Source organism: Manacus vitellinus, unplaced genomic scaffold (assembly GCF_001715985.3).
Source record: "Manacus vitellinus isolate BGI_N305 unplaced genomic scaffold, ASM171598v3 scaffold_37_pilon, whole genome shotgun sequence".
Taxonomy (NCBI): Eukaryota; Metazoa; Chordata; class Aves; order Passeriformes; family Pipridae; genus Manacus; species Manacus vitellinus.
In genome coordinates this window covers 6,205,339-6,232,185 of record NW_021940517.1, presented here as the reverse complement: position 1 = coordinate 6,232,185, position 26,847 = coordinate 6,205,339, and the positions used below count along the sequence as shown (strand labels likewise).

The 26,847-nt window shown below is 37.6% G+C and overlaps 1 protein-coding gene across 1 annotated transcript in view; it reads right to left on the bottom strand.

Moving 5' to 3' along the window:
- DISC1 (DISC1 scaffold protein) overlaps window positions 1–26,847 on the bottom strand; it is a 172,853-nt gene that overhangs the window by 79,292 nt on the left and 66,714 nt on the right. The window contains exon 9 of the mRNA XM_018077458.1: window positions 17,758–17,946. Within this exon, the coding sequence (XP_017932947.1) occupies window positions 17,758–17,946 (189 nt within the window). The remainder of the gene's footprint in view (window positions 1–17,757; window positions 17,947–26,847) is intronic.

Below are 26,847 nucleotides of genomic sequence, written 5' to 3'. Positions count from 1 at the left end.
CAACACCACCAGCAGTGATCAGAGATAATAATTCAGTTTCAATTATCAATTATCAGCACTGTGATATTTTCAAGTTAGGATAGACAACACCCAGACTTGTAAGTAGACACTTGGAGAGAAATAATGTTCCTTGAGACAGTGACCAGAAAAGTGAGAAGGTGGATCTATCCATCATAGGAAATCTGGTACCAGTGCAAGAAGTGCAGACCACTGTATTTACTACATGGTTTGCATCCTTTGCTTGAGGAAGTTTTACTCAGAAGTATCAGCAAAACATTTCTGTGATGCTCCAACAAATTGAAAAACTTAGTAAAGTCTTTTACAAAAACATATTCTGACCAGTTCTACTTATTAAACTGCTTGTACCACGCTCTTTTCCGTTCAGCATCTGAAAGAAAAAAAAAAACGCCTCACACTTCTCAATACAGTTTTTGAACAGGTATATAGGAAATGTAGGATATCATTCCATTAGGCAGCAGAAGTAGCACAAAATGTATGGTATGCTCATATGATATTTTAAGAATCTGTTATTAATGTGATTAACAAGGTTCTGCTCAGTCACATCACTTTAGCAGCACACACGAGGACTGTGAGCACACCTGTTTGTGACACCTTCCCACCCAATTATGTAAGTTCATCTTCTCTTTCAGAATTAACTCTCAGCACGTAACCACAATTCAAACAGAAATCTGAGTTTGCGAAGCATCCTCCTCTGTGTGAAACAGCTCCAGCTCTTCCATACTGCACAACTACTTAAAAATAATTACCATCAGGAAAGGTGCCGACATAATATCCTAATTTAAATGGTTATTTTTCCCCTTGTTAAATCCTCAAGTGTTTTGAATACAGCACCAGGGTATAATAGAATGTGAATACGTAATGAATGATAAAGACGTGGATTTAAATAAAATATCCCCTATTACCATTCTTAATTCTTATCTATTGTTAAGATGACAGCCATCTGGAATATTACAGCAAGGTGTTCATTCAGGAAGAACCCAGACAGAACAAAATGCAATTCAAAACCCAGAATAACAGCCTTAAATCAAGTTTTAAGAGGACATCTGGCTACTAAGAAATACTTGCCGGTTTATCTTATTCCAGCCTGCATTTTGCCGCAGGACGCAAGGCTGGTGATGCAAAGCTGAGGGCAGGATTCTGCGGGACGCTCCCGGGGGGTGCCCGGGAAGAGGGGCTCCCTCTCCCGCGGCAATGCCGCCCCCTCGCGCTGCCGGACCGGCAGGGAAAGCCCTCGGCCCTCGGAAGGCCACGTTAATTGCTGATTAATTACAGCCTTTCACCAAGGTCAAAAGGAACATTCAGAGGCAGTATAAATGGTATCATGTGGAAAATACATCATATTAAAAAAGCTTTTTTTTTTTACATAAAATCTGATATTTGCTGCCTTAACGAGTACAGAGCTTGCCTCTCACAGCATCAACCCTGCAGTGAGGCACCTCTCCCGTGCATGAAAACAGTGACACTTTAACCCCGCATGAAAAATGAAATTCAGCTAACAAGAGGATTTTCTCCAAATTAGATCATTCTATTTCTATTGAAATTAATTCTTTCCCAAATGAGACTGGCCAATAGTGTTACACTACCTATAATTATATTTATGTGATATTTTTAAGAACATCAAACTTTCAAATGGATCCAATTCAGAAATAATGGAAACAACAGTGCAGACTGGCAGTTGAGTGCAAGCAATAAATCATATAAATTGCATAATTACAACTTCCACGACTCCAGGGACAGTGTGCACTAACAAAAGCAAAGAATGATAACAAGGGATGAGTTTTATAACCCCTAAAAGGAGAAAGCTCTATTATAGTAGTCAGGACACAGGTGATAGCACAGTCCCTCCTCCAGAGCACATGCAAATACTGGGGAATCACCGTCAACCTCCAGCAGGTCACAGAGAGGTGGATTCAAATCCTAGAGGAGGAGAAACTAAATCCAGATATTGCACACTGAGATAGTGCTGGGCCACTGATCTCCCACTTTGTATTTAAGGGGGGAGAAAATTGAATTCACTTGACTCTGGAGGTTTGCAAGGGGAGGAGATTTAAGCTTTGCTTTGGGCTAAAAGAAACATTTCATGCATTACTAAATCAAGAGCTGCTTCCAATCTCCAACACCTTCTCTTCAGATACATCCTTGGTTTTCATGCCTCCTCCCTACTGCCACTTAAATTCTTCCACAAAAGCTTTTTTTTCCCCTTTCTCTCAATTTTCCAATTCATTAGATAAAATTAAAAATAAATTATTTGCAGTATCCAAATCACAGCTACCACCTCAGAACAAGGGAGGAACAGCCTCTTTCCTTTTTTCTTCTTCATTGCAACTGATTTATTACCAGTCACAAGTGAGCTGAGCCAGTGCCATACCCTGCCAGGCAGAGAAGTGCCTCTTGGTGTTCTCTGATAACACAGGCACAAAGTAAGTGGCAAAGAACAAACTGGCATAAGGCTTCTTCTAGTACTTTGTTAAGCTGTCGGAGCTGATGGGGCAAGACTCCAGTGAATGCTACAACAGTTTAACTCAATCTTACTTCCTCCTTGCTAGCAAATTGCACCCATTTTCCAATCAATTTATGGCCTACATACCCACTCTGCTGTTATAACTGTTTACAGTAAATCAGATTTGCCTGTGATTGTTGGAGCAATAACTCTCAGCAAAGGGGGCAGCACAAACATATTTCAATCTAATAAAATAAATGATGGCAGATTAAGTTATCTTTTAAAGGATGTCTTATCAAAACATACAGAAAGACTGTCATTTTACAGAGGAAAGGGGATGGTTGCCAAAGCCAGGAAGAGTTTAAGAGCTTGCTGTCACTCACACATGGTGTGCAAAATAACAAAAATAACATGTGAAGAAAGTAATCACCTACAGTGGGAATGGGGAACAAAAGCTAAATGAGTTTTTCCTGTACTAGTGACCTTTGACTGCTAGACAGTCAGATAACTTTTCCTACCTAACCGCTTATTACAGAGTTATTCTTAGACAGCAAATCTATTACTATGCCTTTTACCTATTTTATAACATTAAAGGCTTACAATACTCAGTCTCAAACTATTCACTGAAAAATTCACTGAAGAGTATATATACTATGTACTGAAGGAGAATTCTTCATTATACAATCACTTTAGGTAGGTTATTTCCAGAAATCTATCTTTTTGCCTTTTTAAACTTTACAGCTAATGTAATTTCCAGACACATGTTAAGTATACAAGTTTATCACCAGTTCTACTGTTCAGCAGCAAAACACCATGGTGGAAATAAAGACAGAAAATAGTAATTCCAATGCCAAGTCATCTTGGGCTCCCCCTGCTTGCTGAATACAGCAGAAATACTACTCTGTGGGATCATCATACTCTGCCTTGAGAGTTTTGTACTTCATCGCAGCTCAACATGGGCCTTTTTCTAACAGGGACCTGAAAGAACAGATGGGAACCTGGAAAGCACTGCTGAAGGAAATGCACATTTGTGATGTGTGATGGTACAACTAAGCCAGGGTTACCCCACCACAAATCCTTTAAATGTCACATTGAACAGGCACAATGGGCAGGGTAAGAAAAATACCAGGTTTGTGATAAGGAAACCATATGACAGTGCATGTCCACCTGAGAGCTGCACAGAGTGTTGTCTCTAGTCTGGTTATCATTGATAAGAGCAGACCATCTTACAGCAAGGGAGAGCAGTATTTTGACTGAAGGCACTTCATCACAGCATCTGCCTGTTCTGAAACAGGAAAAGGACCTGGGACTACAGAGATGGGTCTCCTGCTCAAGAATTTCAAATACACGGGGATTAGGGAATGAAACATGGCTGGTTAGTAGTTGGTGGTTTACACTGCACAAATAGTAAAATAAAGAAAGTATATCCACAGGAGAAGAGAAAGAAGCATAAATAGCTTCCCATTTGGATTAGTCTCTTGCACTACAAACATAGGCTGGAAAAAAAACTACTTGTCAGCAAGTATTGGCAATTTTTAGAGCAACCAACTACCTAACCACCAAGTCACAGATGACACAAATGGAAAGAAAAATCTGGAACTCAGATTTGCAATATGTGGACTGAAACTAGTCTCCATATTTTTTCAAAAGAAGTAATCTTAAGCATCGCATGTAAAAAGGTCAGTTAAACTGGGGAAAAATAAAGAAAAATAATTTACAAAACAGGAAATTAAATTAACAGCAAAGTGTGTCCGTGAAAGTTACTTCAGGAACCATTTGAATTAGAAAAACTACTAGAAATGAGAGAATAGCAAAATAAATTAAATTATTTTGCACATACACAGATATAAATAAAAAATAGAGAAAAATCAAAATTTTTGAACAGAGATGAGGAAAACTAAAAAAGATAAAAGACAAATAAAGGGAAACTACATGTTAACTGGACTTAGGAAGTTGAAGGCTTACAATGAAAGTAAACATATAACAAAAATAGGAAGAACAATTAAGGGGAAAAAACCTAAAAGAATTATAAAAGACAGATTTTTTTTTTTTTTTACTTCACTGCATTTCTTTGAAAGATGTAAGAGTATGCCTGGTATGCTACGGGAGGATGAAACAGAACTAACTAATAAATGTATACCCTAATGGTTCTCAGCTGCAGTTCAGCATTTTAGTGCTGTAACAAAGTGTTTTAACACAGGAAAAGAAGCTGCTGCCCTGGTACTTTATCCTGCAAAACTGTGAATACCTCTTCCATTTAGACCAGTGAATACTGGTTTTCAAGGTCAGGCAGACAGCTTGTAAAATGCCCTGTGCTTTCCTTACAGTCTCCATTTCCCTAACCAATCCACTCGTACGCTACATAAGTAACTTCAGCAGGGGTCACCAAGAGAGGCAAAATGCAAGTTGCATATGAATGAGCAAATACCTACATACTTGTGCCTTTGAGGAATTACACAAGTCAGAAAAGACTTGTGTACAGCATCTTCTTTTAAGAATAAATAAATCAGGTAGGAAATATGTGGTCTTGGTGAACTGTGCACTGCCTTGGAAAAGGTGTGAAATTGTGCTCCATGTGATTAGGAGCTCAGACAAACAGAACTTCAATGAATTATTGAATTGTAAGAAAACAATTTCATATAGCGTAAGCTGGAGAAGAAAATAAACCATGCAGAGACTGAAAAGTATTGGGAGCTAGTAATTTAAAAATTAAAGAAAAAAGCAGGAAGGAAGAGAACCAGGAATTACTGCAGGACCCAATGAACTGTAACACTTATAGAAAATGTTATCATTCTACACTGGGTTTTATTCATCAAAGAAAATACCAAAACAGGAATAGTTTCTCTAGTTATCATTCTATTAATAAAACAACAGTTCCAGAACACAAGTTTAACAGAAGTTACTGCATTTGATGATCCTGTTCATCTGCAAAACTCAGGTAGTAAGATTTTTCTGAATTGATTCCAGTTGGAACTAGATATAAAAAAACCCGAAGAGTTACTGGAAACTTACAATAATCTTTTCTAACTCTGGCAAAATCTAATTGTCCTGTCAGAGAGAAGGTGAATTACTCTGGTTTTTTTAATCTAAAGTTGTCAAGCTTCAATTACGAGCCATTAGAAATGATCACTTCTGATTTTGTCTATCACCATAACAATCTTTCCACTATCAAGTTCTGGTCTCTGAGCAGGTACTTGCAGGCTGCCACCAAACAATCTCAGACTTCTGTTCTCTAAGCTGAACAGAGATGGCTCATACGTGCAACTGGTTTTAATCAGCCTCCTTGGCAAAAGCTATTCAAATACATGGGTTTTCTTTTTCAATTTCCTGTGGTCTATAACCCATACTGCAGACAGGTTGCAGACAAAATCTTTTTGAGTCCTGGTCAGTTTGCTCATGAAGCATCTTTGAGCTATGATGCTGACACAACATTCATGCTTTTTCAGGCTGACAAAAGACTAAGCTATGTACTTGGCAGAAACTGTCAGAAGCTCTGTTCAGCACTACAAAGCTGCTGGAATAGTCGTGTCCCTCTCTAGAGTTTTTTTTAATTTTAAATTTTCCCAAGACTGGCATTACTTAAGCAAATAAACAGAAAAGACATGAAGAAAAAAAAAACACCTAAGCTAATAAATACATCTATGCCTTTGCATTGGAATCTAAGGTCCTAAAAAGGACACCACCATTTTGGATATTTGAGCCAGTATCTAAGGCTTATTTAGAGGGTATCTCTCCTCCTGGAATACTATCCTCCCACCTAAGAACGTGGGTGACCATTTCATGAGCTAATGAACAATGATACATTACACAGGTACTCATACAGGGGTTTTTTCAAAGGTACTGAAAAGAAGGAATAAACTTTACACTGGGGTTTTAATATTTCTCTGCTAGCACAAGCAAATTTTTATTTTGATAATAGATCAAAGAACATCTATACAAATCAAGAGTTAGATCAAGGACATGTATATACCCACAAGATTGTACACTGGAAACATGAAACTACAAGAGCAATACATTTCATTCAGGTCATTTTTTACTGCAGTAAGAATAAATGCTACAGGTGATTCTGTTGGAAATGCCACACTGCAAATGCTCTGACTTGTAAAAAAATAGTTTTTTCCTAACTACAGAGAAACAACATCCTAACATAATAAATTAGTTGTAAAAGTCAAAGGACTGTAAGTTCACTGAACTAAAAATCAGTAGCAATTAGCATTTGGCTTAAAATCTACAAAATAAAATAACTGATTCTTCTCTAATAGAAGAGGCCTACCAACTTCAAAATTTATTATTTGTGATGAGATTGAAGGATTTCCTAGTTAAAAGAATTTCTCACCAAATTCTGCTCTTTCTTATGTGGACAGCACTTTCATCAAAATAAGGGGACTTGCATCTAAGCAGTTCAGATCAGAAATGAATGCTGCAGCTTCGATGTAGTAGAATGCCACAAGTGAAACCCTGACCTCTGCTGAAACTGGAGGCAAAAAACTTACTAATATCAATGGATCAGAATTTCTGCCTCCAGGTATTTTCAAAATTCTCTCTCCAACAATACATTCAAAAACAAGAATATGGAAGATCTACAACTACTGCTGTTTACTGCAGGATTTAACATTTTCCAAAGGTTCTTAAAGTCAAGCATACAGGAGACATGGCTGGTGTCTATTTGCTTTTCTCTGGCACTGAGCACAGATAATTTTTCTCTGTACAATGTTTTAGAACACAGGAACCGGGGAAAAAATTAGTAGATAAAACGTTACTATGACTTCTGATCCAGATACAGGATTGTTTATCTGCACAAAAATACACATAGTTTCAGCCTGTCATTGCCAGCTCACACTGTTAATTATATTTCAATGCACTTCACTAGATAAGAGGAATAGTCCAGTCAAAAGCATATAAAGGTTGTAGTCCAAATTATGCAAGGTGTCTTCCAGTTGATAATTCCAACAGGTAATGAACTGTTTAATCTTATGCAGCTTGGCAAACATGCCTGTTTATCTTTACCCAAGCCTTCAACACACACATCAAACCAAAGATATCATCCACAAATACGATGACTGAATCTTCTTTTCAGTTAGCATCATACAAAGCTTCAATTATATTCTGTCTACTAAATATTTTTGTATAAAGAAAAAAACTAGGGTTCAAACACAGCAACAAAAAAGTAATCTTTTGAATATCCAGTTTGATGTATTTCTTACATTTCTTACATGATCTCAGCCTATCAGTTGAACTCTAGCAGGCACTCAGAAATAATACTAATCGCGAGCACCTGCTGCACATGGGCCACAAATTCTTCACAATTATAGGTGACAAAATCCCTGGGCCTTATACTACAGCCTGCCACTACCGTCTCCCGTGTTTAAGTATTGAGTCTGCAGACCACAGACCTCACAACAGAGTTGTAACAGCAGCAGTGATTACCTCTAGTCCTCATACAAGGAAACTGTGGCCCAAATCAACTGAATCATGAGCACACTCTCTCTGTTCCTGCTTGAGTAAGAAGAGAAATCAAACTGGAAGGACACATGGAGTTGCAGCTCCTAACTCCAGGCATTAGCAATTCTTTGGTTTTCTGCCTTTTACTCCAGTTTACGTCTCCAAGGACAGAGGAGAAAAATTCTTGGATGAAAACTTTCAGTTCCTGAACAGGAGTTAGAAAGTATTTAACTCTGCTCTAAATAATAAGATTTCCATTGCCTCAGAGTAATCAGTTAGGATTTAATGGAAGTACAGAAAAAGACTAAAAGCTTAAGAGAAGAAACCCAAGAACTGAAAATACATTTTCTCTGGGGAATCATTGTCAGAACAAATAATCTCTCTTTCTTCCATTTAAATTCTCTGCATTTCTGCTTTTGTATCTTGGTAAAAGGTGACAATTGGAAGAAGTTTTCTATTGTAAAGTCTTCTTTAGGATAATACATGTAGCATTAAACTAATTTTAGGGACAAAACCCAGCTGTTCTAGAGAGGATTACAATTTCAGTGGGTTTATTCTGGGTTTATCATCAGGTATTATACTTCCCCATCGTTTGATAAATATTATTATCCATTATGCCAGATTTGGCTATACTTCCACATATCTGTGGTTATATAGCCTGCAGTATGATTGGAACTCTGTGGTAATTGAAGTAACAACCTATCCAGCAGACAGTCATTTCATTCACTGTAAGTATATAATTATTAAGTAAAAAGTCAGTCAAGGTTGATAACGTCCCTATTTTACAGTATCTTAATTACAGAAACCTTCATTTAGTTTGTGTCTTTACTACTGTATTTGCAAATACCTCAAAGAAAGCCTTAAACCAATAAAGCAAGAAAGAATGATGCAGAAATTACTTTGCATCTGACAATCAAGAGGAACAAGAACTGGAGAAAACAAACCTGTATTTCACAAGGGACATTTTGTATTCCAAATGGAATGGTATCCTAGGGGGTTCTTTTGCTTAGATGTACATACTCCTAGGTGCTGTATCTGAATATTGCCAGTCAATATCAAAGCAAAGATTAAAGGTAATGCCTCAGAAAAATAAATATCTGACTTTTTCTTCAGTCAGTGAGGTGAATTTACCATCAATGTAAGGAGGTACAATTCTTTACAAATTGCATGTATTTATGCAAGCACAGAATTAGACTTGCATACTATCAAAATCCTTCCATGAAAACTTTTAGGTGGAAATGTATTCATGTGCTAAGATTTTGAATCAAAATACATACATCTAAAAAATACCTGCAACTAAAAGGTTAAACAGTATTTTCACACTCTGCAGTGGTATAACCCTGTTCTAGGACATCGATTTTACATCAGTGACCCCAGATGACCCAAACCAACATTTTCTTGCTTATAGCCAGAAAAATCAAATAAAATCTGAAACATTAACTGAAAATAAAGTGCTGTACTATTTTTATCTTAAATCTGCAGAAATTCTGAGTATTTGGAAGGATAACTGCCTGAGACTGGTTTCACTGAAGTACTACTTGAAAACAAATTGACACTATTTCTTAAATATTCTATCCATCTCTATGCTCATGCTCAAAGGAAGCTAAATGAGGCAAAGTATCCTAAAGAGCCCTTTGCACATTTCTGGGACCTGACCATGTTAATCTAACTTGAACAATGTCAAAAAAAATAAAGAAAACAAAGCAAAACCATTTTGTATGACATTAATAACAACAAAAAGAATGTAATTTAAAGAAACCTGTGAATGCCAGACCAACTGTTCATTGACTTTTTCAATAAGCTTCAGGTTTTTAAGAGACCAAAAACTGGTTTTGTACTTCCAACTTATTAACGTTTCAGGATCAAGTTGTCAAATACATGCTGTAATCCCATCCAACAGGTCCTGACCAAATACATACAGGCAGTACCTGAAACGGCAAAATGAACAGAACCCAAAACTCCACTACCTTGTCTGTGAGACAAGGAAAGTAGTATTTACCTTTCTTTGAAAATTAATTTGATCCTATCTATTAAGCATAACGACATAGGTCATCACTTTCTTGATCGTCTTCTAGGCATTCCACCACCAGACAGAGCTTTCTGCCTGCTTCTGAACAACTCCAGTCACATGCAATATCTTTCCTCCAAAACTAGAATTCTCTTCATATAACATGTAGAAACAGTACCTGTATACTATCAGGAAAGGGGTTACACAATGAAATAAAACAAATTTTATAACATGAGTTGCTCAAACTATAGAAGTGGCAAACTTGCAAGAATGTTTGTTGGTCGTCACCAGGGCTAGTGTCATGCTAAAGTAGTTTGAATTGCATGTGGGAACCTGTTCCATCTGTCCAATGAAGAGAAGACACTATTTTTTCTCTGTTTTTTAATCCTAGCTTTCTGGTATCTTAGCACCACATTCTTTCCGAAATTAGCTATAGTCACTAAGGAAAACAAACATTGTGAAATTTATCTGAGCCCAGTATCTCAGAAGAGGTAGCTGTAGAATTAGAATCTAATGAAGAATGATTAAAATTGGTGATAAACACTTCCACAGTTATTCCAAATTTACTCATCTGTGTTGCTTCTTCATACTTATTCTGTTGCAAGGCAGTCAGCTGAAGAAGCTGAACTAAAAAGCAGAGACACTCTACATTTCTGTGGCACTAAACTTACAAAACCTTGATTTCCTTATGCTTATCTTAGTTAAAGATGAAATTTTTCATTTTCCCTGAAGAGAGTTAGAGTAAAACTTCAGACCAAGCTCTATTTCTTGCAGCTGGTATATAAGTCCCCTGTGACTGCAAAACTAGTTTTAGGTCACTTCAGGAGTTATTATTCTGTGTGCAATTACGTCATACTGCTGTCTATAAAGCATTACATAGATATATAAACCATTTCAATAAAGTTATTACCACCAGATCTCGAAAGAAAGAGATAGAAGAGAAGCTCATCTTTGAGCATCAACATAGAAAGGCCCTGACCAAAAGACTTGGTCTTTGAACCAAGCTGCTGTGTCAGTTCAAGCTGCCTGAACACATATTTCATATTTCCTACATTACACATATTTGCATCTAATTATACAGAATTTAATACCTCTACTACATTTATACAAACTAAACCTCTATCCTCCAAGTGAAAATCAAAGTATTTTACATATTTAAATGAACACCATCAGACAAGATGACCTTTATAATCACCATTTCAAGAAACACAATTACAAGTGACTCAAGGCATATGGCAAGCTTAATTATGCTTAAACAGACTGGTTTCCAATCTTTTCAATCCTGACAAAAATAGACATCTGAAATAAAAACTTATTCGAGATTTTAGTTACAGGAAATGCCTAGCAGAACTGATTCTTTATATGTTACTAAATTCTACTGATAATATTTATCAAAAAAGGCAATTCCATAACACACAAACTCCTCCTCCCCTTCAACTACTGAAAAGTTAAATAATATTTAATAGATATGATGTGGAATGAAAATCATTATTCTGAATGTGATCCTCAAAACTTGACAACAATTTGATATGCAGTTACTACCATTACAGAATTATAAGATCAAAAGATGTATATGGGTATATATAACCTAAAAGATCCCAACTGCTTTAAAAATGTTACTTATGCTCACACAATCAATGAAACACAAACAAGCACAGAATAAGCATAACAGTACAAGTCCATGTAAATGCAGAAACTCCAATTTTTCAAATGAAACAGCGGAGAGCAGTACTAATGAGCAGTGTAATTACTCATGCTGTATTTGGCCAAGACAAAACAAAAGGAACTCCACAAGACTGGGCTTCTTGGGGGTTTTGTTGTTGTTGTTTTATCCTTTGCTTTTCTTATGTGGACATGACTGTTACATGCTGCCCAACAGAAGGTTGCCAAGCACTACTTTGGAGTATCGGATGAACGTCAGCTCAGAATAAAGGATGATACCAGTTGCAGTGCCAGTCCCTTTCCTGCATCACCACTGAGGGGTTTATACCTCCTGTGAAAGCTAAATAGAATGAATGCTGGCTAAATCTGACAAGATCACTATTTAAGTAGAGATGGTCATAGACACAAGCAATAAGCTGTTCCATTTCACCACTCACTTTAATGACAACAAGCGTTTCACACAGGTATGACATGCAGAACATAATCATCTTGCACAAATTAGAAGTGGTCACACAGTGAAACTCAGAGCAGCCTCTTCCTCATGGAAGCCCATCTGTTACACACTATGTGGTTCTCCTTTAATGATTTATTTAAACAGAAGCAATCAAAAGGTTTGGCTTTTCAGTTTTAAATCAGATAATTGCTCAGACACAAACTACAGAAACAATATGAAAAGCCTACTTGGTGCAGAAAAACTAGCACTGAGGAAGAAAATTAAAAATACCACCTGAAAAAATCACTGAAGTAAAAAACGGAATCATTTTGGTCATGTCATAGGCAGATCCTGAGTTGGTATTTTTTGCAACAATTAAAAATGCTGTAAAGTTGTTAACAATCTTTAGACATTTTCAAAAAGCTTTACAAAAATCAGTTACGAAAAGAAAAAGAGAAGTTTTTATATAATAGCTATTATTAAAAACAAATATTTAAACAAACAAACAAAAGGTAAATTTCCCAGTGGGAAGCACACTGCATGTGCTTCTAGTGTTTCTATTATAAGACTTTCACTGTTGAACCTGTCAGAACAAAAATGTGTCTTTGAAAGAGAATAAAAATGCTTTGCAGTAAATGGTCATTAACAGTTTGATAAATCACATCCCCTGCAATTGTACATGGAGCACAGAACCTGCTTTTCATAAATATTTCAGTATGCAACAGCCAGCATTACTTTAGGCAGCACCACTAGTGGTTTCTGCTGTCCACACAATAAGTTTTAGACTAATTAATTGCATCCTCTATAACAGTCAAAAATGCAGCTTTTGAAACAATGACTGCAAAAAGATTAGAATAATTTTTGTTATTCTTCAAAGTACATTCTGAACACATTTTATTCCTAAGTAGCTAGGCCAAAACACAGATATATTCTTTTAAAAAAGCAAATTAAAAAAATGGACTAGGATAGGTTTCTCCTCTGTTATGAGGACAAAAAGCTGTAAGACATTCTGTGCAAGCATGCAGTGTGAGTACTGAACAAAAGAAAGAAAAACTGAGCATGAAAGAAAATTCCAGCTTCCCAAGAAACCCCTTTGCTACATCTAGTTCATTGTTTAATAAATATATCTGTTCAATTCCAGAAAGCTTTACTGTACAAGCAGGCTGGTAAGAGCTTTAGGTCTTACACAAGCAATTTCTAAGACAATAAAACTCAAGGATGCCAACAAAAGTTGAGCAGTAGAGACTGAAGTATCAGCCTTCAAACAAGAGGGTTTTTTTAAAACAGGTTAAAAAGTTATTTTCATGTGCATGAAAGCCTTTATTTTATATTTCCTCTAGAAATTAATTCAGCATAGAAACTCTACTTAACATGACTTGACAAGCACAGCCTAGCAATTTGATCAGGAAACATGGTGCTCCCTGGTTTTGTGCATACATCCACTACTTTCTAGGAAATGGTTTCCCGAAAGTGTAATAGGGCCAGAAAAAGGCTGAGAGCGGCCAAAAAAGGAACTCAGCAGACGAGGTAGGAAAACTTGCCGATCAGTACTGGTAATAATAACAAGAGGATATGTTTCATTTCCAGCCCTGGGTTACAAATGCCAATCAACACAAGCCAGGACTTGTAAGTGCAACCCAACAGTTTGGCAGACAGGCAAGTAATCAAGCTTCACTTGTCTGGAACACAAGTTTGGTTTTTCCGGGTTATAAAGCAGTTCTCTTCCTTGCCATACAAGAACCTTCTGACTTTATAAGGCAGGTCAACAATCAAGTACAAGACCTTCAGCAATTTCCCCAGAACCATTATGTCTTAGGCTACCATCTAGAAGAATGTAAAGCTCACACAAAATCACAGTATCACTTGATTTCACATCTATTTATTGCAAGTGATTGATTCAATCAGGACTTGTACTGATGCTAGACCATCAATTGGGAAACTGTTTCACCACCATTTCAGGTAAAATTACATGACCTCTAAGTGTCTGGCTTTCCTACCTATAAAATGACAATAAAATTTGATCACTTTTACAGAAGCGTTTTTAATGCCCTCAGAAGAAAGTCAAAGTCTAAAGGGCAAATTAGTACTATTCATCCTAAAATGCTAATACATAGCGTTACTTGTCAATGCTTCTATTATCCAATGGGAAAAACATTTTTGAGCATCTCTAAAAATACAAAAGGACTTTTTGTCAAATTTCCTTTACAGGGAGCACTGACAGCTCTCAGTGCAATAAGCCAAGCCTGATTTTTGCACTACATCTGCAATATCTTTTATACTGGGGCAGCTGGCACAGAGTGAGAAAATTCATTAACATGCTAATGATGTGTCCTATTTAAAATTCCAGCTCTGATTATTGTGTGATTAAGTCTCTTCCCTTGACGTCTGCTTCCTTATATCTGCATTACTGTGAGAAATCAACAATTATTAGTGAAGTAAAAAGTAGGTGACCAATTTATACACAAGAGAAAGACAAACATACGCACATATTTTAGCATTTAATTTTTTTTTATTTAATGCTTTTCATACAAAGGAGTATTATCTTCAGTTCAAAAAAAAAAAAGTTTTGAAGAAGCTCACAGGCACGAAACATAACAATTCAAAATGTAGATGATGTAGAAATAGACATGTACAGGAATAGCCAGGCAGAGGTGCTATATAAAAAGAGAGAGGACTCCTGAGGCAGGGAAAGTATAGGATTACACCCTGGAAACAATTCATAAGCAAGACTGAGGAGATAACAGCTCTAGTTGATCTGATTACCTTTACTAAAGAAAATAAAGCATCCCCTTTCTAAAGTGAAGGACTTCTAAACCCACTGACTTAGTTAAAATGAGATAAGCCTTTAAAGATCAAAATCATAGAAAGACTTGGGTTGGAAGGGACCTCAAAGATCATCTAGTTCCAACCCTCCTTTCACTTGACCAGGTTGCTCAAAGCCCTGTCCTATTTGGCCTAGAACACTCCCAGGGATGGGGCACCCACAGCTTCTCTGGGCAACCTGTTCCAGTGCCTCACCGCCCCCACAATAAAGAATGTCTTCCTAAAAGCTAATCTAAGTCTATCCTCCTTCAGTGTGAAGCCATTCCCCCTTCCCTGATCACTCCATAAAGATCAAGAGACCTCTTTCCCCATATCGCTTTCATTGGACTATGTTTAGTTTATGGACAGACACTTATTTCATAGCAAAGCTAAAGCATTGCACAAGTCTGCCACAAGAAGCAATCACAGGCAAATCCCTACTGCACACCAGGACACAGATCAGCCAGCCTAGCCCTGATCATTTTTGCTGTTTCAGTCAGAGAGCCCTTCAGGTCAAGCTAATAAATGCTGGGCAGACAGATATTAACAAAAACAGAGAGGACATTAACATCTTCAGCTAGTACAATTAGATGGAGAAAGGATTTCTCTCTCTGGCTTGTAGCTTTAGGAAGTCAAACTAACCAAGAATAGGCAGCACCAGCAGTGATACAACTCACACTAATTTTACTCACAGCACAGAGCAACTGAACCTGTGGTGCCGTACTAGCTCAAGGAACAAGCATCATAGGAGCCATTTTCCTGCCATGCTATACTCTCCCAAAATTCACAGTCACCAAAACCAATGGGTCAACACCCCTTGCCATCAGAAGTCCCACAGACCTGCTGAACCCCTCATGCTGATGCTGGTGCTTCCACCACACAGTAGTGGGCCACACGGGCATTCTAATGCCTAGCTCACATCAGGTTTCTTGTCTACACTGACCTGGTGTACGGGCTGGGGCAGGAACGCAAGGAAAAGGCAAAACTGCCTTCCTCCACAGCGACACAGATTTTACTGGCATAAACAAAACACCAAGCCTGAGGCTGTGAAGTAAGTCAGCTCAGCTACCCCAACTCAAATCCCACCTTTCACAGTGCAGACAAAGTCAACACACTTACCTCCAGTTCTTTTAAACAGCAAAAACAAATGGTAGAAAAATTGTATTCCAACTCTTTACGCTTTTTTCTCTAAACATAAAAGTGCTGAATAACACTGATTTCATAAGGGTGCATGCCATCTTCAAGACATCAACTGCATACTGGTTTCCAGAGTGCATCAGAAGGCTCATATTCTGTTAAATGCGATGGTATCAAACTCACGCTAGTGTTCTCAAACCTAAGTGAGTTTCCATTTGTTAAAGAAGAAAATTGTGTAGATCACATGTAAAGGGGGCAGGAACAAGAAGAAAGGAATATTTTATGTTTCAATTTATGTATCTGTGACTAGTATCTGCTTGACAGAGTTTTATTTTACACAAGGATAAATTTCTCCTTATGCCTATAGAGTCACAATAAATTAAAACAACAATCCCCATAGCAAACATTCAGTATTTTGAAATTTATTTTCTTAAATTGTGGGATAGTGTATCAGATCAAGAAGACATCTCCTTACTGCTACATAAATGCAACAGGGAAAGAAAAGAGTCTGAACTGCTACAAATTCTGTTGCTTCAGCAAAAGTCTTGTACAGGCTTTATTTAAAACCCTGCTGAAGAAAAATACAAATGAGAAGTAAATGTGAATTATAGGAAGTTTAATTGCCCTAGGAACAAAAGAGAAACAAAATGGACTGATTAGAAGGTTAGAACCCTTTTCAACTCTCCTGCAAATCCAAGTAAAGAGAAAGCATTGCCTGATGTGCATTTGTGGGTTTATATCACAATGCACTAAATTTGAGGAATAGTTTTTAAAATTTTTATCTAGATTTTAAAAAGTTCTTATCTAGTAGTGTGTATACATATAAAGTTCTATTCATTTTTAAAACAGTCATAGATGTATCCAGTTGCCTACAAATATTTTTGTTTCTAAGATAGCTCTTCTTATCCACTTGGTACGGAGAAATACTAACCGTAAGATCTGGAAATAGTACTCATAAGATCCTGGAAAAAAAAGACATTTCAAACCCCTAGAGCTTTAAAGTAACTCAGAATTATACTTATACCTATGGAAGTAACTATAGTAACTGTACATTTGCAGGCAGTCAAATGTTACTCAGTCTTTTCATTTAAGCAAGCACTAAGGCCATTTATCTGCTTAGCTTCAGGAAAGAGTACAGCAGACAAGAGGGTAAGCAAAGTCTAGGAATGACCTCGCTATTTGCTCATTTGTCAATAACTTGCCCAGTAATTGCAGACAACCTCCCCATTTCCACCATGACACTACAACCCAAGCATAGTGCTTACAGTTATAGGAGAGCAGCATTTTGCAAGCTGTTTAAACCCTCTCTCAAACTTAAATTTGCTATGAAAACTCCTGCTTTCAGAATCAGGCATCCCTTCCACTTCATATGTTCAGATCCACCACCAAATATGGTATATATGTACACAAGAAACATTTAGTTGTATATAGTAAACATGTTCCTTTTGTCACAGCTGGCTACACCTATTGCTTCCGCATCAAAGACTACATGTTCCTCTGTATGTGAATGCATGCACAGTACCATCATCACTATGATAAAAACGGTTTAGAAAATAAAGGTTTTGAGAACTGGGCTAAGAGAGATTTCAAAAAGTTGTATATCGCTGTAATATCCCTTCTCCCACAAGCCTCCCTCAACTCCAGTGGAAACAGTTGAGAAGACATTGAGCATACTGCTTATCTAGGTCCTGGTCAAACTTTCCTCAGGACATTCAGTACGTTTTGTAAAAAGCAGAATGATTCATCAAACCCAGCACACTTCCAGGAGTTCTGGACTGAGTAAAAAGTTGTAACAGCCTGTGAACTACTTACCAAAGGCAGTCTCTCCTTGCTCAAGTTCTTCCTTCAGTCTGGTGTAATCATCTTTAATTCTCTCTAACTTTCGGATGTTTTTGGCACTCAGAACCAACAGTTCATTGAGTAGTCCTTCCAGTCCCTCCTTCTCAGATGTTAATGACCTTATTTCTTCTGCAAGATCCTTCGCAGTGCCAAAATTACTTCCTGCATGTTTTGTGGGGGCAGGGGGAAGAAAGAGGAAAAAGACAATGAAGCAGACACTTGCAACATCAGTAGGTTACATAGCAATCCCAGGAAATTAGGCAATTATACTTCCCAAAAAAAAAAGATCAATTTGGGGGGAACAAAAGAAAACCAAAAGGCAAATCTGCTTTGCAAGCATCCATTTCTTTAATATTACGAAAAAAAATAATTGTTGTAACTGATTTGACCTTATACACACAGAAATAGTATTGTCTTTAATTATTGATACAATTTATATTTTTGCAGGAAACCTGTTCCTAAGGGTTCATACTTCAGAAACACCAAACTGCAATTCATTGGTCATTGTGGTGTGATCTGTAAGACAATTTTCTTCTTTTGGAGTACACCTCAATTCACAGTACTTTTTAAACAAAGGCTGTCAACCAGCGAGACCCCAAAGTACCACCACCAGCAGCTGCCAAGACGGGTTCCATTCCTCCACAGTACAGGAGTGAATGGAAGCACTTTCAGTGAATAACTACAATCATTCTCCTGGAGGAAACCTGCTGTTGCAAACTCAAGTGGCCATATGAGGGTAGGTGAGCCAAAGAGAGGCTGTACTTTCCAAAATTTTGGAAAATACTGTATCAGATAACTCAGGTTTAAAGACTGAACATTACTAAGTATGATAGTCTTGCTTTCTGTTTGGTTTCTTGAGGTTTTTTTTTTTAGTCTCAAGGCTATGGTAGTTTCAGTCGACCTCTTCCTCACTTTTTTCTTTTTAAGAGGTCAAAAGTCCATTATTTCTAATTCTCAGCTAAAACCCTGTTTACCAGTTCCGTCTTACAAAGAATTAGACAATTAAATAACTAAAAATATGCTTTACAAATAGTAGGATCTTATGGGTTACCAGTGCATTTGCTGGGAAACAACAGAACAAATTTTATTATCTTAATCTGTCATGTCTCCAAATAGGCAAAACAAAGCAGCAAGATAAGCAAGACAAAAATCACTGGAAAAATGGTAGATATTCAGACACTTCTAAGGCAACAAGACTTAAGTCCAGCTTTATTCACCTGACCTCATCCCAAGCATCAAAGCACACGAGTCTTATTAATACATGAAGGCAAGAGAATCTTCATTAGAATCTGGAGCCTGCCCTTACATTTCAGTAGACAGCAAGGAAAAAGGTATGATATTGCATATGAAAGTTTTATACAAGCTGAATGGATCTTAATTCCCAGAGGACAAGTTTATATCAGAACTGAGGCTATAAGGAAATGGCTTCAGATACATGCCCAAAAGCCAACAACCCCCCCCCACATGATGCAGCTTCCCATGACAACAGAAATGCCTGAAAGTCTACAGTGAAAATTCATAAGACCATACAAAAACCTCGTGCAGCACAAGTACCATCAGTGAGTTCTGACCTCAATCACAGCAACCAAAGTAACTGCTTTCTAAATGCCATAAGAAGATTGATTAAAAAATTAATATACAATTCATAGCTGCCAGCATGAAAAAACATGCCCTCCTGGGGTTGTTTGTTGAGGCAAAGTCACATTGGATGCCACAGAAACATTCTGAAGACATATGTCAAGATATTTTATTCTGTTAATATCATGAAAATGTTAAAATTCCTCTTTTCGATGATAAAATAATTATTTTCTGTAAGTGAACACAGTAACTGTTACTCTGTCAACCACTCAAAGCTATATTTTATACAGCCATACCAGAGAAAGAGTTCTGATTGGGTGATATAAGTCAGACCAAACTCTTCCCAGGAAACTCAAAAATCACTGAAGCTAACTGGACTGCTCTCTCAGAAAATCTGTACAGAGACAACAAAGCTAAGGAATTAATAGTCTGAGACCAATGCTGAGATTCTGGACTAAACGAACACATGAGACAAGGATTCTATGAAGAGGACTGAAGAACGAAATGTCACTTTTGCCATCTTTCCTCCTGTCTTACAGTGACACTTACTAGAAATGTGCAATTTCAGCCACTGAATATAAGTTCATATAAACATACTGGGCACAAACTACTGCAGCAAATTTGAAGTATCCAGTACTCTGAATAACATGCTTGCAGTACACTGTCATAAGGAACTGAGTATGTACACTTCACTTTGAGGGACTGAACATTATCATTATCTCAAAGACAGCAACAAAAACAGTTAAAACTTCCTCCTTAATCTTGCCCTCTGGGGCTCCCTCCTTGCATGCATCCTTCATAACCCACTCTCTACAGATAGTGACATCAGGTAAGCTCCAGTAGCTTGATGTGAATGCCAAAAATACCAGCCAAATCAAGCAAAACAACCCACACTGGAAAAACAGTAATGAAAAAAAAATCACCAGGCAGAAAGCAGCTATATAATTGCCTTTACATACTGTAAACATTAATATATTTACCTTATTTCCTCTCTTCCTAAAATTCTACTTGTATGACTACAGCTAAATAGTACTCTGCACATCAAATATATTTTATATATATATATAGTTACAGGCCACAAACTCATGTCCATTATAACAGCTCATGGTCAGATTTTTCTATATTGGGCATATTGTTGTCCATTTAGTAGCCTCAAAGTAAAATATCATTATTCTGATACCATTTGCCAGCAATAAATTGACTAAAAATATGGTTTGAAATCTGTCCCATTTTATAAAAAACAGCAAATGTGTTATTAATTAAACTTTATTAAATACTGCCCCCTTCAAAATATAAGACAAAGTTAATGGCCCACAAATTTTTTAATCACACTTTTTCTCACATTTATGGCAGAAATTCCATACACTCACAGGTTACCATTATTTATACTTGAAGCAGAGAGATAAGTCCCATCCTTATGAAACTATAGCACAGACAAGGAAGCAATTTTTGCATTAATAGTAAAGTATAACTATTGCACACTGGCTTGAATTTAAGAAATAATAGACTGGTCAATCTTTACCATTATTTATAAATTAATTCTTCATAGAATAACACCACTACCTTTAATAATTCATAAGAAAGTTTACATTTTAGCTTAGGGCATTTGCCAGCATGGTATTTATCAGTAGCACTGGAATTCAAGGCTGAAAATCCTTCACCCTCTGACTAATGAGAATACAAAGTGATTCCAACACCAGAAAAGAAATTGAAGAAAATAAATATCATTCACCTACCCACAAAGAAAAAAGCTTAACACATGACAGAAATGTAAGATTCTGGAATCACTGCCAGTGTGTTTGCACCTCTGAAAAAATAAACAGCAAATGAGGGACGGTCTACCATCTCTTGAAACATTTTACAGTATTCCAGCATATTTGAATTACAATTATTGCTTTTAAGCAATAACATGTGCCAACGCTTTTATGAAGCATAACACAAGTGAATGATTGACGTGATCCTGAAAGTTAACTGTCATCTAGAAACAGGCGAGAGACCCCACAGACATGCATTTGGAGGAGTAATTCTCAAGTAATTCTCAGCCATAGAGAGCCTCCTGTACCTGGACTGAATCAATCACCATAGAGCAACCCAGAAAAAAAAAAGGGGGAGCATGGGGGAAAGGGGGTAAGTAACCCCCAAAGTAATAACATTTCAAATCAGTAATAACAACTCAAAGGCTCAAGTGAACATTATCAATAAGAAAAGGCAAAAATACGCTGAAGTAAAAGGCAGAAGTTTGGAAGATGGCAATTCAGCAATACTGAGACCCAACCTGTGCCAAAGCCTCTCCTAAACCTGTGCTGGCTGGGTTTGATCCCTTGTCCATCCTGCAGGTGCTGCGTGATTGCACTGAGGATGATCTGCTCCATAACCTTGCCAGGCACTGAGGTCAGGCTGACGGGCCTGGAGTTTCCCAGGTCTTCCTTACGGCCCTTTTTGTGGATTGGCGTGACATTCACCAACTTCCAACCATCTGGGACCTCCCCTGTGAGCCAGGACTGTTGGTAGATGATGGAAAAAGTCTTGGTGAGCTCTTCTGCCAGCTCTCTCATCACCCTTGGGTGGATCCCATCTGGTCCCATAGACTTGTGGGGATCCAAGTGGCTCAGCAGGTCACTAACTGTCTCCTTCTGGATTACAAGGGGGCTGTTCAGATTCTTATCTCTTTCTACAAGCTCCAGAAGCCAGTTGTCCTCAGGACAACCTGTCTTACTGTTGAAGACTGAGACAAAGAAGGCGTTAAATACCTCAGCCTTTTCCTTATCTTTGATGGAATATTCCCACCCGTATCCAGTAAAGAATGGAGGTTTTCCTTGTCCCTCCTTTTGCTATTGATGTATCTGTAGAAGGATTTTTTGTTATCCTTCACAGAGGTGGTAAGATCAAGTTCAGTAGAGAGGAAAGGACTAGCTGAGAATAGGAAAACAGCCCAGAACTGATACCCACGATCCTGAGGGCTGTATGAAATCATCAACCCCCTTTTACCAACCAGGTTAAGAAAGAAAACCAGAGAAAGACCTAGGAGAGAAATATTCATGCCACCTAGGTGCAGACCCCAAAAGTGCGTGCACTGAGGTTCAGATATTTGTCACCTTGCCTCCCTGGACAGTCAGTGGAAAGAGAGACATCACTGTCCCCTTCCACAGGGGTTTTCTCACATCCCCTCCAGACCACAGCCTCCCGTGGGGTGTCAGTGCCTTCCCTTCACACCTCTCCTCATCTACCATGTCTCCTTTGAGTACATAACCCCAGAAAAGGAAGTGCCAAAGAGATAAGTTGACCTTCTCTCCCGCTCCAGGGATAGCCGCTTAGGTAACAGGAGAGAAAGAGAGTAAGTTGCTACATGACTGACTTCTGCAACAGAAGCAAAGATTTTCTGCTGTCTGGTCACATATCATGCTGGAATTTCAGCTACAACAAATCACCTTTGAAATTTGCTGAAAGCCAGTAACATCCAGCAGTCTCATTTGGAATTGAGATTAAAAAGACAAACAGCACAGTGTCCTCGTTTTGGCTGGGATACAGTTAATTTTCTTCTTAGTGGCTGGTTAAGAGCTGTGTTTTAGACTGAGGTTGAGAATAATGTTGATGACACACTGATGTTTTTAGTTGTTGCTAAGTAGCACTTACCCTAAAATCAAGGACTTTTCAGTTTCCCATGCTCTGCCAGTAAGCAGGTGCACCAGAAGCTGAGAGGGAGCACAACCAGGATAGCTGACCCAAACTGGGTAAAGAGATACTCCATACCATAGAACATCATGCCCAGTGTATAAACTGGGAGTAGTTGGCTGGGAGGGGGCAATCACTGTTTGGGCATTGAATGGGAATCTGTCAGCAGGTGGTGAGCATCACTTTACTGGTATTAGGCATCACTTGCCTGTCTTGAGTTTTATGCCTCACTCACTCTCCTTTTCATTATCATTGCTGTTTTGATTATTAAACTATTCTTACCTGAACTCCTGAGTTTTACTTTTTTTTTCCAATTCTCCTCCCCACTGGGACCAGAAAGTGATCACGTAGTACTTAATTTCTGGCTGGGGATAAACCACAACACATAGCTGTCTGAAGTCTGAGTGAACACTTAAGAGTTGGTTTGGGGGACTCACTAGCATTATTTTTCAAGTGAGTTAACAGATGTGCCAAAAAGTACATCGCTTTCACCAACACACAGTGGCAAATTCTACTTCATGGAGAATAAAGCAACTGTAGTGGGAAGATGTACCAGTACACAGCATTGTATGGTGGAGCCAGACATTGCAGCCATGAAGTAGAATTAATCTCCATGTGCCCCTAATCCATCAACTCAGGCTGCTACGGAAAGTAGGAATTGGAAAGTGTGGAACCAGCTATGTCATCTGACAAGACATACCAAACAACAGTTCTCAGAAACAGATTAAAAAAAACAGGAGTACCATTGCCTTCCAGTGAAAGACAAATTGAGAGCTGTATGTGGCACGTTTGGGGAAGAACTCAACATCATGACAAGAACTGTATGTCCACACATATTTCTGCGTGAAACAACCAACTACAGCACAAATTTGAAAACAAGACATCCACATTAACATAAATCACAGATGGATGGCTGAAAATGTCCTTCATCCTGCACTGGCATCTTCCAGCCTGATGGCTCTGTCCCCTCTCTAACATACTCAGTCCCAACAATAGCACTTAGCACCAAAGCTGGAAAGTAGGAGGCTCTTTTTGTTACAGTTGTTTTCTGAGCCACACTGAATTTGCCCTAAATGAGCATCAAAGAGCAGCCAAAGAGGCAACAGTCCAAACATGAAGTTTTGTGAAATGTGCTATCTAGTATTTACGTCATGCTACGTATAAACTACACTTGAACACTGACATAAGGAAAAAAACCCTTATTGTTCTACTGCTGGAAATCATCCCACAACAGCATTTCCAAGCAGCTCCAACTTGCCAGTATATAGTGAAATCAAGGTAATGCTAACTACAGGATGATGACACATGGTCTCTCACTGGTACAGACAGTTTTAAGATTAAAAATAAAAATTTTAAACTACAAGTCACCTCACTCTAACTTCTGTATTTGAATCTAATTTGTATTTGCAAAGACATAAGGAAAGTTAATGACATGCATCTCATAGATAACAAATTCAGCATTTCATTCATGCCTGTTTAGCTCCCTGCTAAGCCACTTTCTGGCTATCTAGTCCCATGCTACTATGCATTCTCAAGAGGAAAAAAATTCACAGATTCTATGAAGACATTACAAAACATATCAAACAAACTCTTTTATTCAAATATAGGAAACAGACATAACAGGACTAAAATTCATTTTAGTTTGCATCCTCCCTTCCATTACCAAATTATTTTCTCACTAAGGAAAAACGTGAAACACATCATTTCTCATATATGATTTGCTCTTGCCTGTCACTGGGTACCTGTCGAAAGGCCTTGGTCCAAAGGGGGGAAGAATGACACACAAGACACAAGAGGATGGTGAGACAAAGAGATGTCTGCCTGCTACGCTGAGCAGGCAGGTTTATTTAGTGCCAACTTCCACTTTCCCCCCACACACTACAAACATGTTCTTACAAAACACCCAGGAATGCAACACCTGCAGTTTGCCAAGCAGCTCCGACCTTGCACTGTCCAGCACTCAGGGCTGTTTCCATGGGAACGCGCAGTTATCTCTACTTTTCTCAAGGGAACGGTCTTATACCCTGTAATGCTTCGAGCTCCTCTACTTCCAGGGGACCTGGGGGTTCCATGGGCCTGCCATCTCCCCCCACACTTGCCCAAAGTATGAAAATAAGTTTTAATAGTATTTCTACAGCTATGTTCACACTTGCTTACAGATCATTCTATTTGAATTTTCTTACCAGTTTCCAAACATTTCATCTGAAGTTTATTCCCTCCAAAAATTTCATGCTAAATAGTTACAGAATGCTAAAAGAAAGGAGTACCGTGTACTGTCACATTCTTCCCATAACTGATGGCAAAATTTTTATAAGCACGTTAAGAGCTACTGTAAGAAGCAACTGTTAGAATAATAAAATGCAGGTTTCTAAGCACTGCCATTAAGGTAGTCAGTTATAATTAAAAAAAACAAACACACAACCAAAAACCTACTAGATGCCAAACTATAAGATTACATGAATGGTTATTTACAAATGTGTATGTCAACAGTAACATCTCATGCAATCAGGAGTACTTGTTAGCTATAATTACCGAAAGCTACTGACTTAAGAACCACAAACAATATAAGGTTCTACTAATTATCTTTGGAGGAAAAGTCTGGACTAGCATCTCAGGAATATTTATCACAACAGATCAATCAGAAGTGAGCTGTTGATATAAAGGATCTGAATTGTAATTGTTGATAGAAATACCTCTTGAATGCGTAAGTATGGGCTTCTTTTCTTTTTCCCATATGAAATCTCACTGGGATTTAATTAAACCCACTGTATTTATTTTATGGCCTTCAATAATCCAAATAGTCATAAATTGTCTTCTAAATTTAATTTTATACTTCTTCCCAGAACAAAATAATGAGGAGAGACATTTACGTACACAATATTGTCTTTACAGTGTCATTTATCATACAGCCTTAAAATCCAATGTATTCTATTGACAGAACTAATAGAATTGTTATGCTTACAATGCATTTATTGTGGTATTTTCCTCTAAAAATAAGATCAACCGTATTCTTACATTTTCTGTTGCAAATACATCAATACTTTAAATCAATATATTTGGATTATAAAGTACCATCCATGTAGAAGACGAATGTTGTCTCAAGCTACTAAGGAAGCCATTAAAGGCTGAAGTATATATCAAAGCTTTCCAAGCCATCACATCACTAAGTCACCACATGTAAGCTCTGAAAACTAATTATCACTTAACTATATTCTTAAGCTCATCTAATTTAACTTCTGGGATACAGTTACCCTTTTACTTTGACACTGTTCCAAAGTCACTTAACTCTTACTGCTTCCTCAAGAAAAATGCTATGTTAAACAAAAATGATGTGACAACTACATAGAGAAAAACAGTTGTTCTCAGTATCTATTAGTACTGGTTTTGAAGAAACTATTTGAATTTATCTATCTAACTACTACGGAAAAAAGTAGAAGTAACAGACATTTATCCCTGCCTGATGCTTCCAGACTAAATGAAAACCTCTATGACCATTAGACTTTATTATTACTGCATATTTACATGTCCACACTACAATTCCTTCTGAATGTCATGCTATTCCAGGGTTGTCCTTAAATAATTGTACATTACCCAAATGAACATTCTTCCATCTTTTAATGATTCAATATATCCAGGCTGCTCATAACATTGTTAGCTGACTGGAAGATCAGGGGATATGTACATACAGTATCTTGCTTAAATCTTAACCAGTATTTAGAAGGTTAAGACCTACTTCTTAATTATGACTTATTTAAGAAGGGTCATTCATTTACACCAAACAGAGGAATACACAAAAACCAAGTGATTATCTAC